The sequence below is a fragment of the Tupaia chinensis genome, unplaced genomic scaffold, assembly GCF_000334495.1.
Source record: "Tupaia chinensis unplaced genomic scaffold, TupChi_1.0 Scaffold000002_1, whole genome shotgun sequence".
NCBI lineage: Eukaryota > Metazoa > Chordata > Mammalia > Scandentia > Tupaiidae > Tupaia > Tupaia belangeri.
The window spans coordinates 5,816,243-5,834,913 of record NW_006159428.1 but is presented as its reverse complement, the minus strand read 5'-3'; the positions used below and the strand labels follow the sequence as shown (position 1 = coordinate 5,834,913).

Here is an 18,671-nt window from a genome sequence, read left to right as displayed (position 1 = left end):
ACTAATTTTTTTAAATAGATTTTTTTGGGGGAGGGGCTATATCAAGTGGCATAGTAGTTAAGGTGCTGGACTCCACATGGTTGACTGAGGTTCAAATCCTGGGCCTGAGGTCTTGCTTTCTCACTCACTCTTTCTCTGTCTCTCTCTGTTGAGCACATATGCCCTATAGCAAATTAAACAAATAATAATAAATGAGGTAAAATAAATAATTATTAAAAAAAGGTTTACTTATGGAGCCAGCAGGTGGCATGGCAGTTAAGGTACTGGACTCCCACATAGCCCATTGCGTTTTGAGTCCTGAACCCTGTGGCTTGGAACTCATGCTGCACATGTGTATGTGCTTGTCCAAAATACCAAGAGGAGAATGAAAGAGAGAGGATTGTTGCTTGACCATTCATCCTAGGGGGTTATTTCTCACTTTCTCTCTGTCTCCAGTGAGTGCATGCACTTATGACAAAAGCCTAAAATAAAACCAGTTTATATGTTTATTTATTTCTATGAAAGGGAGAGAGAGCTAGTAGAAGAAGCGGGGAGAGAGAGGGAGAGAGAGAGAGAGACAGGCCCTCCCTATAAGATTCTTATGCCACGATCCACCCCCTAGCCTCAGTCAGCTGGGACTACAGGCAGATGTTTATGGACCCAGCATGCAAGAGAGATCTCAGGATGCAAACCTGGGACCTTCCCACATGAGTCTCTTCAGCAACGAGAAATTCTGTATCACTGCCTTGTTACCATGGCTGGTCTTTTCATCTATGAACTTTTTGAAGAGCTCATTGTAAAACAGAAATAAAACTATGTTGGCTCTGATCTTTCTTAAATCCAAATCATCCTTTATGCTGACTTCAATAGTCTCTATTTCTTTTTCTTTTTCTTTTTTTAAAATTTAATTGTCAGAGGGCATGTGCACTTGCCAGAGAAGGACAGAGAGGGAGAAAGTAGCCTCCCTCAAATGGGGCATGGTCATACTGCAATCCTTTCTCTTCCATTTCTCTATCCCATCAAGATTTTGGGTATACACACATGCACCTGGCATGTTTTTCAACCCACTGGGGTTGGAGTTTGAATTGTGGTTAGCCACGTGGGATCTGACTCTTTTAACCATTAAGTTCCAGGGCTGGCCTCAAAAGTCTGTATTTCTACTGCAGTATAATAAAATACTATTATACTGTCTGTCATCAAGTATTTTTTGCCCCACTCTGTTTGCTGTCTTTCTTATATCTCTTTTTTCTCATAGTGATGGGAATGAGCCACTTTAGCTCTTTGACTGTTCTCTTTTACTTCTAGGCAAGATTTAGCATCTTAAGCAGTACTGTTTGGACTACATATTTAATTATTTCAGGTATTTTCCTCATGGTTTACCACTTTACTCAGTTTGAATTTCCTGGGAGCTAATTTTTTATTAATTTCCCAGGCTCTCCTTTCCCTCCTCTAGTTACCAGGACCTTGACCCACTTGCTTTCTTTATTTTCTTATGACTTGTTGACATTCTCACATTCTTTGGTCAGGATGCACTTCTTTAAAGATAAATGAGTTACTAGACTCCTACATCATGATCGACTAATGAGTCACAGAAATCGATATAAATCATAGCTCCAAACATGTAAATAAACGTCCTTTAAGACATAAGGCAAAGAGAATTTTAAAAATTGCAGTAACATTACCTGTTATTTTAAATTCAGTTCTTCTGAAGACTTATTTAGCTGGTTTCTCCTGGATTTTATAGTAGCTGGACTTATCAGTGCATCTGTGCGCTGCCTTGCATATGAAGTACCTGGCATTCTTGACTGACCAACAGACCAAATAATGGAGTTCCTAGGAGAAACGAAGTGGTAATCTCCCAGGTGTGGTCTGAGCACAGACAGTAGGTGCCACTGATTATGTGAAATGAAAGTCTACAGATCTGCCATTTTATTTATTTATTTATTTATTTGACTCTATTTATTTTTAGACAGAGGGAGAGGAAAGAGCAGACGGAGAGGGAGACAGACCCCAACAGGGCCTCATCACTGCCTTCTAGGCAGCCAGGAATTGGGTGTGCCCGTGGGCTTAACTAGTGTGTTCAGGTTAACTATGATTTGAACCCTCGTCCTTACATGGTCCCATATTGTGCAGTGGCACCCACCACCTGCATCACAGTGATTGGTTCTGCTGGCTTGACTGCAGCCCTTTCCTGTACCTCCCTAACAGCCATAACAATGCAGAGCCAGTGGCACGGTCTAGCTTGCCATGCCACCAGTGGCGAAGGTTATTCTTTAGAGGGAATGACAGAAGCGTGAGAGGTGGCAAAGCATCATAGAAACATTGTGGAATGTCTAAGGCTCATGGCTTAGTTGCCAGGAAGGAGGAGGGCAAACAAGTATGATTTCCTGACTTGCTGTGTTCTGGTACAACGTGTAACCTGTCCAGGGTTCCATAGCCAGCAACAGGCCAGACTGGGCCCTCCAGCCCAGGATTATCTGTCTTTTTGGCTCAGGCTTTTCCTGCTACACTAGGCTAACTCATGGGAACAGCTGTTCTTTGGGACTGCTAAGACACCATCGCAGATTTATTTTAGAATATTCTCAAAAACTGTTTTGTCCACAGAAAATAACTTTCAGTGTGACTAAATTATAATTTCTTATTTACACTGCAAATAGGAATGAACAATCACAATATGGCCTTTCAGAACTCTAAATATTTCCCCAACCTCTTCTCAATATGGCAGTCATATTGGATATCAACATTATATCTTTACCAGATTATCCTTCTTTAATTTTTGCTGTGTTTTTGCTTCAGGTTAGATGACCAAGATGAAGAGAATGGTTATTCTTAGCCTAGTGCACTTGCTGAAAAGAGAGGCCCAACTGATACTGACTGACTGACACGAAGCATAGTTAGACCATCTGCTGTAATACAGGAAAAGGTGGGCATAGACAAGTGTAATCCATATAGTATTCCCCAAAGGATTTGGAATAGGAGTGAAAATTATACATTGCTTAGCATTAATTTTAAATTAAATTAATTAGTTTAAAGTAGCTATTTTCTAAAAGTCTCAGATACTCTACTGTTTAGCAAAGTTGCTTTTTACGTTTTTATATAGTATGAAAGGATCTGGATAATTGAGCAGGTCCTTTTTCCTATTTCTTTGAAAAGTGATCTTTGAGTCTGAGAGTGGTGTTAGCTCCGAAGAGTCTGTGTAATTTCAGTAAAGCATCTGGCCTGTGTTGTTATGAAACCACCAAAATGTATCACAGGCCACGTATTCAAAATGCGGGAGCCAGAGGTGTTGTGGATTTGACCTTTTTCTTTTTAAAATTTTGTTATCTTCGCATATACATAATGAGAACCCTTGGGGATGGGATCCAAGTCTAAATGGAATCAGTGTATGTTTCATATACACCTTATTTACATAGCTTGAAGGTAATTTTATGCAGTATTTTTGTGTTGTAGCAGTTTGACTATGACATAGTCAGGTGTGGAATTTTCCACTAGTGATGTCATGTCAGTGCTCAGAAGTTTCCGATTTTGAGCATTTTGGAGTCGGATTTGGAGATTATGCATGTTCAATCTGTATAAATAGCAGAAGAAATGTCTAAGATCTTAAAATGTGTATTATCAATAATCTGATAATACAGATTTGCATTGCCTGAAATCTGACAGTCTCTCTCCATGTGGCAATTCCAGTTAGTTATATTTCTAGTTTTAGTTTTTATGATGTTAATTTTGAAATTTTGTAGTTTTAAAAAATATATGTGTCCTTCTAATGATCATGAGAATATGAGACAAAATGATTAAGCAGTAGATTAATTCTTATTGCAGGTGAGAGGATAAAATGTTATTTTATAAATAATTGATGATAAATGTACCTAGTCCTTGGCATACATGTTTAGATTCTTAATTCTAAATTTTATGATGTGTTGGAACCAACATTTTTTCTAAAGAAATATAACTCAAGACTTAATATTGGGCAACAGTGGGAAAATGGGATTTAGTATGAAAATATTTGCTTTATGTAAACCTTTTTATGAACATAGCTAAAGTGAAGTCAAGCTGTAAAAACAATTAGCTGGGAAAATGCCAAGTAAATTTTTTATACTCCAGTAAATATCTATTTACTAGACTTTATTGTTGCCATTAAACTATATGCAAATATATAACATGATTCACCTAAAATTTGGGTGAAAGAGACAAAATACTAGAAGCATGCAGTAAGTATAATTACTGTTTGCATCTCTAAACAGAGCACATTAATCTTTCTGCAATGCCGCTGATGTAATGTCTCCGTGTTACTTTTGGGAGTATTTGAATTGGGCAGGCATCCAAAGTCGATCGTTAATTCTGATCAGCACAAGGACCGGAGTAGATGTCTGGGCTGGACATTGTAACAAAGCAAACAGTTTCTAAAGCTCTTGGGAGAGTTCGGTGCAAACATAATCATTTGTTTGAATCCTTTAATCACAGACATTACAAAACTGAGTCATCCCCATAGGGTATAGGGCCCCTTTAAAAAATTGTAATGCTGTATGTTTCCTTTTTTTTTTAATAGCTTTGATAGTTCTTTATACTTTAAAAAACTTCTTTAAGACATATACTTGTAGGCTTACAATAATGAGGAGGGGGGTATTTTAAGCATTTTCTAGAAGTGGTTTCATGAATCCTGTTGCTGGAAAGAACTGGACAGACTTTCTACCCCAGTGATTTCAGAGAACATTCTCAGAGAACCCTTAGCAATGAAGATGCACCTGGAGATGAATAATGGGAGTATTCTTACCACTCAAAGAAAAGGAGCCATACGTTTCATCATTTTCTTAACACTGAAAAACTGCTGTTAGGGGCCAGCCAGGTGGTGTGGAAGTTAAGGTGGCTGCATTTCTACATGGCTGATTGCACGGTTCAAGTCCCAGACCTGCCAGCTTGTAAAACACGCTGGGTATGTGTGTATGCCCAAAATCCTGAGAGGAGAACAGAGAAAAGATTGTGATGTGACCATCTCCCTGGTGGGTGCTTTCTCACTTTCCCTCTCTGTCTCTCTCTCACCAGTAAGCACATGTATGGCAAACTTAAAAAAATCCAACAAACTGCTGTTAGATACTAGCACACAGTGTTTAGTAAATACGTATGAAAGACTTAAAACTATATTTCTTTAAAACATTTTATGATGTTTTTGAAGTATGTGTGTTTATTTGAAAATTGTCCCTAAGTAAGTACACAAATACATTATATTTTATGAAAGAGACAGTAACTTTCACCTGGTTTGTCACTTGAAAAAGGCTGAACAAGTTGATACAGACAAAATTGTTCAAATTACTGATGATTGTTAGAGAATGTAAGGCTTCCTGCCCGAGGTCCTTATAGATCTGCTAGTTGGAACTTCAGTCAATGGTTATTATAAATCTAAAGATCTTTTCCTCTTTGTTTGAGGTAAGTATCTATTTACTTCAGGTTTATAAAAAGTACTTGAAAACATTTTTATTATATTTCTTAAAATGATAAGAAGCAATTTTAATTCCATTTGCAGTAAAAGCTTTTAGCAGATGAAATGAGTGACCTAGAGAAGTACCTAGACTCTTAGTTAAGGCAGAATACCTATAGCAGCATGTCCCAGGTTTGTTTTGTCAACACACGTGGTAATTCATTATGAAGAGGTTTCTATTGCCAAACATTTAGAAACACTGTATAGTATATTTCTCTCTTGAAGACATTACAGTACAACAATAGCCTATGAGAAAGCAAATTATTTATATCTATATTAATAATGATGCCATGAAAATAAGTATTCAACACAAGAAGTTAGAAAAGGAATAACAAAACTAAGTAAGGAAAATGCATGGAGAAATAACATTAATTAGAAACAGAAAATGATAGGCGAAGTCCAATATTTTATACTTAGGAAGAATTATATATATATGTATATGTATATGTATTAATTTGTAATTTAATAAGGTAAGGAAATAAGGGTTTAAAGCACAAATATGCAAAATATGGACTGATAGTGAGGGGACTACAGATACATAGGAAATGAAAATTCTCATAAAGGACTGTGTTGTTTGGCTCATAATAAAATAAGTTAACCTACATGAACTAGGTGATTTTTGTAGAAAAATATAAATGACCAAAACTGACTTCCGAAGACAAAAGAGATCTGATTGCCGTAGAAATAAGAGTAGGCAGTCAAAAGCTCGCTACCAACTGCCCCTTCTCCATAACCCTGAAGAAAAGCAACTGGCCTAGGTGTTTCACAGAGAAATTTTATTGAACCTTTGTAAAACAAGAATCAAATTATTTTGGACAATCAAGAAATTACCTGATGTCTCGTTCCACAATATTAGCTTGAAAAAGAAAAAGGGAAAGAACTATAGATCAATATTATTTGTAGAATATCATTAGGAAAGTCTTAGTTCAAATCTTGGGAAACAGAATTTGGCAATACATTGAAAGAAGAATAGCTACACCCAAGTGGAATGTATTTCAAGAACATGAAGTTATTTCACTATTAGAAAACGGGATAGAGCCCGGTGCTGTGGTGCAGCACTAACACACATACCGGCAAGCCCGGAAGCCATATGGTAGGTCTAGATCCCTGGGTTGGCCTGAAAACAGGCTGGGCCAGCACATGCATGTGAGGAGCTGGAGGGCTGGGGAGAGGGGATCTTGGTGCGAGGGGACCTGTCAAAGGTGCTTTTCTCTTTCTCTCTCTTTCACATGCATGCACCACATACTCTCTATCAACTTTTTTTTTTTTTTTTTTTTTAAAGAAAAGGTTAATAAAATTCACCTTACTAAGAGATGAAAACTGAACTTTTACCCAGGAAGCTACAGAAAGATACAGCTGTGCTTTCTGGTCCCATCTTGAAATAATGACCACAGTCCTTAAGTGTAATTGAAAATTCTGTGGGCAATTCAGTCTCCTGTTTTCAGACTTGCCCACAGTCTGCAGTGGCCTGCCAGGTGCTCCTTTCTTGCAGGTAGAAGCGAGGTACTTTTAAATTGTGTCAGGTTGTGTCAATTTTCTGTTTAAAATGCTCCAGTGGCTCCCACCACCTATGGAATTAATTTTGACTTGCTGCCCGGAAGCTCCTTAGACTCAGTTTCTTATCACTCATTCCTCACGCTGTTTTCCAGATACAAGAACACTTGCTGTTTCGCAAAAGTTACTTGACATGTTACTTCCTCAGGGCCTTTGTACCTGCCATCCTGTGTGCTGAGAGCACTTTTTCCTTCAAGCATTTCCACACCTATAATAGAATTCCTATTCCATTCAAATCTGTATTCAAAGTCACCTCTTTTTTTTTTTTTGTAAGAATTATTTTATTTAACTTTATTTAATTATTTTAATTTGACCAGGGAGAGACAGAGAGAGAAGAAAGTGAGAAAGCAAGCTACCAGGTCTGGGACTCAAACTGTGGTCGGCCATGTGGGAGTCCAGAGCCTTAACCACCATGCCACCTGCCGACCCCATGAATCGTCACCTCTTAAGAAGCTCCTTATACTCTATTCCTTTACCCTACTTTATTTTTCTTCCTAACCCATCTTACTCATTGATATGTTTGTATTCATTTGATGAATAGTATCTTGAGGGCTGTCCACCATCCAAAGGGACCGAAACAGCCCCAGCAAGAAAGAGGCCTGTAATACAATTCATTGAATTATTAATTTAATTCACATTTTATCCCTTCCCATTAATCAGACAAGTGCTGGAAGAGGACTAGATTAGTAATATCCTAAAATATAAAATGGTTCTCCCCTTTTTGTAGGTTGATTTCTGGGAATGTAACTGAGAATAGGTGAGATCATGTAGGAAGGAGATAGAACCCTTGGAGTTATCACTGTTTATTTGAAAAAACTTTTTTCATTATGGCCAGCAGGCAGTGTGGTGATTGGGACACTGGACTCCCACATGGCCAACCACAGTTCAAGTCCTGGACCTGGTGGCTTACTTTCTCACTTTTTCTCACTTTTTCTCACTTACTGTCTCTCTCTGGTCAAATTAAAAGTAATAATAATGATAATGGAGAAAAAAATAAAATAACTTTTAAAAGAATTATTTAATTTTATTTATTCATTCATTTATTTTAATTTGACGAGAGAGAGAGAGGAGAGAGAGAGAGAGAGAGAGAGAGAGAGAAAGCAAGCCACCAGGTCCGGGACTCGAACCATGGTTGGCCACATGGGAGTGTCTAGCACCTTCACCACCACACCACTTGCTGGTCCCCAAAATCAAATAATTTTAAAAAAATGTTTTTTTATTGAGATAAAATTTACAAAACACAAAATAACTATTTTAAGGTGTATAATCAGTGGCATTTGGTACATTCACAGCATGGTGCAGCCATTGCCACTATCCACTTTCAGACAGTTTCTGTCTCTGCCAAAAGAAATCCACACCTGTTAACAGGTACTCTCTATGTCTGTCTGTCTGTCTTTGGAGAGGGTTTTGCTATAGGGTGTGCTCACCAGAGAGAAAGAGAGACAGAAAGCGAGAAATCACCCCCCAGGGGGGGGATGGCCATGCCACAGTCCCTTCTCCTCCATCCTCCTCTCAGGATCTTGGGTACATGCACACGCGCCCAGTGTGAGTTTAAGCCACCAGGTCTAGGACTCGAACCGCAGTTGACTACATAGGAGTTCAGCGACATAGCCATTACGCTAACTGCTGGTCTCTATGCCATTTCTTTCGAGCTTCTGGCAGCTGCTAATCTTTCTGTCTCCATGGGTTTGCTCTTCTGGACATTCATCACAATGGAATCATACAGTTCCTTTTTTTTTTTTTTTTGAGAGGTTTTTGCTATAGGGTGCGTGTGCTCTCCAGAAAGACAGAGACAGAGAGACAGAAAGCAAGAAATCAGCCCCCAGGGGAAGATAGTCACACCGCAATCCTTTCTCCTCCATGCTCCTCTTGGGATTTTGGGGACACATGCACACGCGCCCAGCGTGAGTTTAAGCCACCGGGTCTGGGACTCGAACCTCAGTCGACTACATGGGAGTTCAGCAACATAGCCATTACGCTAACTGCTGGTCCCCATACAGTTTTTGTGCCTTATTGTGCCTAGCCTTATTGTGCCATACCCTTTTTGTGCCTAGCCTTATTCACTTAGCCTACTGTAAGTTTGTCCATGTTGTAGCATGTTCCCTTAGTTCCTTCCTCTATATGACTGTAATACCCCATTGTATGCATAGACCACATTTTTTAAAAATCTGATTTTCAGTTAGTAGACCTTTGGATTATTTCCACTTTTTGACTGCTCTGCACATGCTGCTGTGAACATTTGTATACAAGTTTTTGTTCAACACCTGTTTTAATTTCTCTTGCGTATATACAAAGGAGTGGAATCACTGGGTCAAATGGTAATTCTTTTTAACTCTTTAAGGAACTGCCAAAGTGCTTTTGCAGCAGCTGCCATCAGTTTACATTCCGGCTATTTTTTGTTTTTGTTTTTACATTTTTGCCAATACTTGTTGATTTGTTTTATTTTTTTCTTTGGAGAGGTTTTTGCTTTAGGGCATGTGCTCACCAGAAAGACAGAGAGAGACAGAGAGACAGAAAGCAAGAACTCAACCCCCGGGGGGGATGGCCACGCCGCAATCTCTTCTCCTCCATTCTCATCTTGGGATCTTGGACACACACTCACATGCGCCCGGCGTGAGTTTAAGCCACCGGGTCTGGGACTCGAACTGCAGTCGACTACATGGGAGTCAGTAGCCATTATGCCAACTACAGGTCCCTATTATTTATTTATTTTTCTTAAATTGAGCTATCCTAGTGGGTATGAAGAGGTATCTCACAGTGGTTTTGGCGTGCATTTCTCTCCTGGAAATATCTACATTTAAGTGTGTGTTCCAGAAAGAGGGGTTAAGAGAGGAGAGAATGAATGAGAGGTAGTAGGACTTTAAATCCACTCTGGTCTCCTCGACTTAGAGTATTCCTAGTATTCCCCTGGGTAGCAACCTGCTGCTATGACTCGGCCTACAGAAGTCTTCAGAATCTGACGGGAATCTCTTAAATCCACTTAGACTTCAGTTGCCTTGATATTCCAAGTTTTCTTCTTGACTCTCCAGAGTTGATAGTATTTGTGCAGTCTGGAGTCATGTTTCTACTTTCCTTGATTTGTTGAGAGGCAGCGTAGTGTAGAGGTTAAGAGAATGGACTCTGGAATGAAACTATTGGTTTCAAATACTGGCTCAAATCAGCTGGCTTTGGGGAAGTTACTTAATATCTTTATTTCTCTATTTCCTCGTCTATAAAATGAAGTTGGGGTTGTTGTGGGATCGAATGAGATTAGTATCCAAGTGCTTAGAAGAGTATCTGGCACAGACTAAGGGCTGTGTATGTTTTGCCATAATTCACAGTGGTGATGGTGATATGATTTATCTAGGAATTCATTTAAGGAAGAGGCAAGAATAGGTGTATGTTGGATCCAAATGTGGGAGTGTGGATGATGGTCGTGTGGTTTTCATAATGGGGCTCTTTGGTAACATGCTATGCTTTCCGTATAGTCCTGATTGTGGTACTAGTGTCAGTGACACGGTGGAATTTATCTCTTGGTGCATATCTTATATTCATTAAGTCATTCCACTAATTTATCAACTTTAATTTGGACACAGATTTGCCATGTGGACAAGGACCAGACTTGCTTCAATTAAATATTTTCTTCCATTTTCACTCCAGTACAACCATATTATCTTAAAAACTTGGAATTATGAAAGCAGAGGTCGTTTATAATCTTATCACTTCAAAACACTCAATCCTAGCTTTTAGTGCATATCTTTCTGTATTTTCTCTTAGGCATTTAAACTGTAACTATAACAATTCTACAAGAAGAATGGAATATCCTTACACCTCTCTTAAAGCTTATTTTTTTTAGATGACCTGTAAATCTTTTCTAATCAGTCCTAATTTTTGGAATTCTTCAAGAATTAACACTCAGACCCCATAAAAGGTACATGTATTTTTAAGATTTATAGATGTGAATAGAGAAGGCACTGTCTTCTATCTAGACATTTTATATACATATAAGCTTGAAAATGTGCCAAGACTATCTTGCAGTTTTATGATAAAACCTGTTATTTTTTTGTAGCAAGAAAAAGAATGCTTAACCGTGCCAAAAAAGTGTATGAAGAGTGAATATAATCAACATGTCATTTGAATTCTAAGTTTCAGCCTTTAGAATTCTTTAAACATAGAGTCTGGAAATATTTTATAGATAAGTAAACTGAGTTAGAAAGGTGAAGTGACATTTCTGTTTTCAGTCAATGTTAAAAATAAACACAGAAATCTGAAGCCTCTCCTTATTAGATCAGGAGATAACATTTTCATGTATTTTCAGACAAAAACCCATAAAGTAGATATGAATGTTTAAGTTGTGTTGAGCTTTATGAATAATGCTATCAAATAAAATGAGGTAATTATTTTTCAATTTTTAAAAGTTCTAATGTTATTTGGAATATGTCTTTCTCACCTTGTAAAAGTGATACTTAGGAAAGTGGAGATGTTGGATGGTGAATAAAGCAGTCACAGAGTGGTAGGGAGGACACGTGGACTTGAGCTGTTCAGAAAGATAATACAAAGTGGTTCCATAAAGAGGGAGAGGGCATTAGGGGAGTAACTTCGGGAGGACGGCAAGGATACGGAGTATAGAGACTCTTTAGAAATAACAGCCAAATACAAGCGAACACATATCTTCCTTGTTCAAGAAACAAAGACCTTGTAAGGAATGTCAAGTATTAATTCAAAGGAACCAAACATGTACTTTCTTTATTGTTGTATTGACTCGTGGTGTCTTAAAAGTCTGAAGACTTTTCGGGATCTAAAGAAAAGGAAACATTTATTTTATTTACTATTTTATTTGTTTATTTGTTGCAAGTCTTTGAGCAGATTGAGGGTAGGGAGGCCTTGCAGGCTTGTGGAATCTGGACTGTTTGGCAGTGGGGGACACAAGGCCCATCGTTCTGACTTGGCTCTCTGACAGAGCACTCTTGTGCGTCGTTTTCGATGTGACACGCTGTGGAAACACACAATTTTTATCATGGTGCTTCCTTTGTTTTAACAGCCCTTCAGTTAACACCTCAGAAGTTTATTGGATCTTTGTTCAGAACCCTTGATCCCGGGTTCTTTGGCCTGCCAAGGAGTTAGCTAACTTAATAAACAAAAATAAACAAAAAATAGAGGAAGACAGAAAGTCTATTTTTATGCAACTCCTAAAGAGTTTCCTGAAGGTAGGCAGACTTGAATTTGATTCCTAGCAATGCCTTTTACCCTTTGGGAGATTCCTTACCTCTCAGGTCAGCCCTGGGGACTTCTCTCACCAGGCTGCTTTGAGAGTTAAATGTGGAGGAGTTAGAAAAGACCTAACCACTGTGTTACAAGGAATATATGTGGCCCCTTGCTGGAGTGGAGGGGAAGGACTGCCAGTCTTATGGGCCACATTGTGGTGATATCCAGGTGTAGTGACCCCCAGACCTCTAGTGTGCAGAGTCACCAGGGCAGTAAATTTTCTGTTTCATTCTCAGTGACTGATTCAGCAGATCAGGGTTGGAGCACAGGGATCTGCATTTTTAACAGCAGTAAAGATGATTCTGATGAAAGTAAGATCACATTTTGTTTTATTTATTTATTTATTTGGAGAGGTTTTTGCTATAGGGCATGTGTGCTCACCAGAAAGACAGAGACAGAGAAACAGAAAGTGAGAAATCACCCCCAGGGGGGGTGGCCACGCTGCCATCCCTTCTCTTGCATTCTCTTCTGGATTTTGGGCATGCACGCACACACACACACACACACACACACACACACACACACACATCCGGTGCGAGTTTAAGCCACCGGGTCCGGGACTCGAACCCCGGTCGACTACATGGGAGTCCAGCGACATAGCCATTATGCCAACTGCTGGTCCCTATTTATTTTTAGTGACAGGGTCTCACTGTTGTCCAGGTTGGCCCAAAACTCTCCATCCTCCTGCCTCTGTAGGATCACATTTTGGAGGCTGTGTTTAGAAACTGTTTGACCCTGAAACTTGAATAGTCTAGATAGGTGAGGTGGTTTTTTTTTGGGGGGGGGGTTAGTGGGGGAAGAGGTTTTTGCTATGGGGGTGCGTGTGCTTGCCAGAAAGAGACAGAGAGATAGAAAGCAAAAAATCACCCCCTGGAGGATGGCCACACCTCAGTCCCTTTTCCTCCATTCTCCTCTTGGGATCTTGGGCACGCACGCACATGCACCTGGCGTGAGTTTAAGCCATGGGGTCTGGGACTTGAACCGCGGTCGACTGCATGGGAGTTCAGCGACATAGCCGTTATGCCAACTGCTGGTCCTGATAGGTGAGTTTTGCCAGCTCATCTTCTTTTTTTTTTTTTTTTTTGAGAGGTTTTTGACAGCGAGAAATCACCCCCCAGGGGGGATGGCCATGCCGCAATCCCTTCTCCTCCGTTCTTCTCTTGGGATTTTGGGCACACACGCACATGCGCCTGGTGTGAGTTTAAGCCACTGAATCCAGGACGTGAACCGTGGTCGAATACATGGGAGTCCAGCGACATAGCCATTATGCTAACTGCTGGTCCTGCCAGCTCATCTTCTAATGTAGTAGTCACTATGGGTACATAAATCTTATTGAGAAAAGCTACTTAAGAATAGCTGTGTCCTTTGAAGTAATAGATGCTAATTTGTGGAAATATGTACATTAATTATTATAAGTACCTACCAAAAGTTGGCTTAATATTTGATATAAATAAAGATATAAGAAAGAAGTCCTTTAATAGAACAAACAACCTTTAAAGTTAATGAACTTGGGGTGTTTCTTTACCAAAGGAAAAATATTTAGAGACCAGGACCTAATATACAGAAAACTTCCAACATCATCTCTCTTGTAATCCAGTCTGGATGTTATTAATGAGAGTGCTCTGGTTAGTCTTCATCGTCATGATGATGTGAGGAGATGTGATATATAAGGTATTTAAACCATGTGGGGTATATTATTAAGAATCCTTGTTAAGTAAGAGGATAAAGTGAAACTGGAATGAAACAGGCCTCTGGACTTGGTATTTCCTGCTATTAGTTCTAGAATATTTTACTTTTTATGTTAAAAATACAACATGCTTAATTTTCTTTCTGATATTTAAACAGTGTAATTTATATATACATCTCTATCCACACACATGCACATGTACATGTACATTTGATGACCAAAAAGGAAGAGGCCCCAAGGGCTCTTTAGTGTGCAATTAATATTTTGGTCAGAGAATCAGCAGATTGTTTCAGTATGGTTATGTGTTATGACATCATATTCCAGTAAAGTTATAATGAACAGAAATTTTGTTTGTCTCTGTGGCAAACCGAAATGAGTTTTGTAATTGTCAGCAGGCCTTAGTGATTACCGTGGCGCCCACTCCCTCTGCCGTAGTTAAAGGTCTGTTAGCATTCCAGTTTTGGATCTCTATTTTCAGAAGTTCACAATTAATCGTAAACATTTGCTCTATGGTGAAAGCCTGCCACGTAATTTTTCTGTTCAGGAGTAAATTTGTGATTCAAGTTATCTGTTTTAAAGTTTTATAGTAGAGCCAGTTAAAAAATATGCATGAAGTTCTGTAGCTATGGGAAAGCTGAGTTATATTTGCTAACTTAAAAGTGAGAACATATGACTTATGTAATAAAAACAGATTTAGAACACTTTATCTTAAAATAAGTTAATAGAAAACCGTAAGCCAAGAAAATTGATTTTAAGTTAAGAATTTAAATCAATGACTTCCCTCCCCCGACCCCACCCTCTTACTATAGATTTCTCCTCTCCACTCCACACTGTTGATTAGCCCTTTCCTGACATTGTGTGGTAATTCCTTTTCCAACTCTGACCCTCTCTCATCTCCTCACCGGGTCTATTGTTTCCCCTGCACTTTGATCCTAGGCATCAGTCAGCTTCCAGCCTTAGGCTCTCTTTCGGTTCCTTTCCACTTACCCTTTCCAGGTGCTTCTCCTCACATGGTTTCAATTCTTGCCTTGCAGATCTGCATCTTCAGTGCAGATCTTCAACTCCACTCCTTCACCTTCATTGATTAGTCCCGTCTGCCCAGTGAAGTCTTACAGGAAGGGCTCAGGCCAACTTATCTCAGGTTGAATACGAGCACTGCTACTTGGCTGCCCTGTCATCATCTGTAACACAGTAGGACCTCAAGTGCCTTCAACGTTTGTTTGGAAACAGATTTGCTAGCTCTGGAGTGATTTTTAACTTAATTTTTCGGTATTACAATTGTGTGTAGTTTTGTAAAAATCTACCTTTTTTTTTGATCAATTTGCTCAATTCAGTAGTCATATTTCTCAGTTTTCATTCTACCTGACCTGTGAGTTGTATTAAATACAATTAGTTCCTTCCTCCTTCTTGACATACTTTTTTTTTTTTTTCTCTTTGGCTTTCAGGAAGGATACCATGCTTGCCTGATATTTCTTCTGTCACTCCCTTCCCTAGATCCCCAGTGAAGAATTGATATGCAGCAATTTCTTCTCCTATATTTCTCCATCCCATTGGGACTCTGGACATGCACACACATGCACCCAGCATGTTTTTTTGAGCCACTGGGTCCAGGACTTGAATCTCACAGTTGACCATGTAGGATCTGGCTCCCTTGGTCACTAAGCTGTGGGGCTGACCTTCTCATTGTCTGAGATACCATCTATAATATATATTGATTCCCAACTTTTTATCTCTACCTTTAAATTCTTCGCTGGAGCCCAGGCTCCTAAGTCTGATTGTTCGCTTGACTTCTCCATTTGGATACCTTATTGGTCTAATAATGTAACATCTGCAAAACAGAGCTATTGAAATCCATTCCTGGTAAACCCAGGCCTTTTGTGGTCTTCACTCTCAATATATGGGTACTCCATCTCTCATAATCCATAGCCAGACCTGGGCTTACCTATCAGTTCTACTTGCAAAATTCATCCAGGACCCAATGGATTATCATTTTTATTGCCATACTCTAGTTTGGGCCACCATCTCCTTTGCCCCTGGATTATGGCAGTAGTATCGAATTAGATCTTTCTGCTTCCACCATTGTTCCCCAATAGCTTATCCTCAACATAATAATCAGATGTTCCTTTAAAAATGTAAGCCAGATTACGTCACTTCCCTCTCAAAACTTTTGACTGGCTGGCCATTTCACTCCAGATGAAAGTAATATCCTTTTAATGATTTCTGGGGAAGGCCCCCTAGATTCTGGCCAGCTTTTACTTATCTCCTAGCTTTCCTTCCCCTCATCCAACTCTAGCCAGACAGGCCTCCTTTGAGTTCCTTGACTGTGCGTGGCAGGGCCCTGCCTCTGGGCCTTTGTACTTGATATTTTCTCTTCCTCAGATGCTCTGTCTCAGATACCTGCATGGTTTGTTCCCCCACTCTTTCAGTTCTTTATGTTATTCCCTTCTCAGTGGAACTTTCTTTGGCCACCTTATCTAAAACCACCTCTCTGACACTTCTGAACCCTTCCTTCTTTATGTTTTCTTACATGCATCTCTAACACACTGCATATTCTACACATTTGTTTTATTGTCTGTCTTTCCCATTGCAGTGAAAATGTTTTTGTTCATTGCCTCATTCCCCTGTCATATAGAAAGCACTCCTTACAGTGTCAAAGCAGTTGTTGAATTAATGAATTTTATTGCATGTCTTCTTAATTTCTTCTAAAGGTTTGTTTTTCCTACAGCCTCCTTTTTTTTTTTTTTTTCAGTTGCCAGAGAATATGTATGCTTGCCAGAGAGAGACAGAGGGAGAAAGTAGCCCTAGTGGGGCATGGTCCCACACAATCCCTTCTCAATTTCTCTATCCTGTTGTGATTTTGAACACACATGCACACGTGCCTGGCATGATTTTTTTTAAGCCACCAGGACTGAGATTTGATCTGTGGTTGGCTGGTTGGGCTGTTGCTCCCTTAACCACTATGCTGCGGGGCAATCCCTTATAGCCTCTTCTTTCTCTTAGCTGCATTGTTGCAGCTTTCTAGTCATGCCTCATTATCTAGCCTTTTTTTTTTTTTTAAGTATTATTTATTTAATTTTATTTGTTACTATTAATATTTTTAAAATGTACTGTAAGGCATGTGTGCTCACCAGAGAGAGAAGGAAAGTGAAAAAACAAGCTGCCAGGCATGAGACTTGAATGGTCAGCCATGTGGAAGTCTAGTGCCTTAACCACCGTACCTACACCTGCTAGTCCCACCTCAGTCTTATTAAACACAAACCTGCCGAAATTGTTGACCTTACATACATCTTATTATGGTACTTCTTGCATGAGAATTGATTTGCGCTCCTTATTCTTTCTCATGTTAAATCTGATCACCTTATTACTTTGCATCATACAAAGTCCATCTCTTTACCCTGAGAGTTCTGATTATACCCAGTTTCTACTAAAAGCACTGTCATTTGTATGTTGTCACCTAAACAGGCTTGTCTGTTTCCAGCCTCTGTGGCAGCTCCTTTATCCTTAGCACCAGACCGTTTGACTCACTTCTGTCAAAATCTGATAACGTCTCACCAAGAAATGTTCTGTGATGTAATTAAATAATTTTTACTGCATTACTTTATGTTTAATGTTGTCTCTCTATGTTTTTGTGGAGCTCAGTCTACACTGTTATCTATAGATAAATTAACTCATGTTTTATCTTTTATAAGTACATTCATGTTTACATTTTATTAGAGTTAATAAGAGGATATAGTATATTATATAGTTGGTATCACTTTAAATGAAGCAAATCTGACTGATGATTTTTTAAAGTGATTTTTTTAAACTAACATTAATGTCCTTATTTTCTTATTTTAGGTATCACTGCCCAATGCCTAAGATCTTTTATGTCCAGCTGACTGTAGGAAATAATGAATTTTTTGGGGAAGGAAAGACTCGACAAGCTGCTAGACACAATGCTGCAATGAAAGCCCTTCAAGCACTGCAGAATGAACCTATTCCAGAAAAGTCACCTCAGGTGTGGTGGCACTGCATGTGACAGTCTCTTTTTGATACTTACCTGGGCAGAAGACAAATAAATGCCTGTATTAATAAAAAGGAATAATCTGTCCTGATGGGGAAGAGTACCGTATAGGGCGATGATGTGACTGCTCAGGTTGCCTGTCTTCGAGTGAGGATTTACTTCTCAGACAAGCTGTCTGTTCTACCACACTCACGTTCCTGACCGGAGGGCCCTACCTTGCAGGACTTTGGTTCACTCTGGAATTCACTTACCAGGCTTCACTCAGGAATTCACTCAGGATTTGGGGACGTATATGAGGATGAGAAATGACATTTGCCTTGTATTTCAGCTATGTTTACTGAGCCTAAATTATATTGGGCTAATCTAGAATCAAGGAATTTACAGTGGAAGCGATCTTTATGGGTGTTTCAGTCCTACTTTATTTTACAAATGAGGACACTTAGGCTATGTATGATATCTCACCAATCTCATGGCTTCAGCTACTCTCTGTTGACTTCCAATAGTCTCTCCAAGTCAGGCATGTCCTACTGTATAATCACTTTCCGACTGGACTTCTCCCTTAGTTATTTCAAACTCTACAAATTTCCTTCCCCTCAACCTTTCGTTCTTCCTTTGAGATTTATCTTCATGGCAGGCTTACATGTTTTCTGCTTATACGTTTTCGTTGTAATGCTGTTTATCTGTCTGTTTGCCCGGTAGATCTTAAGCCTCTTGACAGCAGGACTGCGGTC

At 39.3% G+C, this 18,671-nt stretch overlaps 1 protein-coding gene across 4 annotated transcripts in view; it reads left to right on the top strand.

Annotated features, from left to right (window-relative positions):
• The window catches only part of STAU2 (staufen double-stranded RNA binding protein 2), a 375,847-nt gene that overhangs the window by 123,267 nt on the left and 233,909 nt on the right, over positions 1 to 18,671 (top strand). For all 4 annotated transcript variants that reach the window (XM_014589776.2, XM_014589796.2, XM_014589754.2 and 1 more), the window contains one exon: positions 17,775 to 17,934. In XM_014589776.2, coding sequence (XP_014445262.1) covers positions 17,775 to 17,934 — 160 coding nt within the window. The remainder of the gene's footprint in view (positions 1 to 17,774; positions 17,935 to 18,671) is intronic.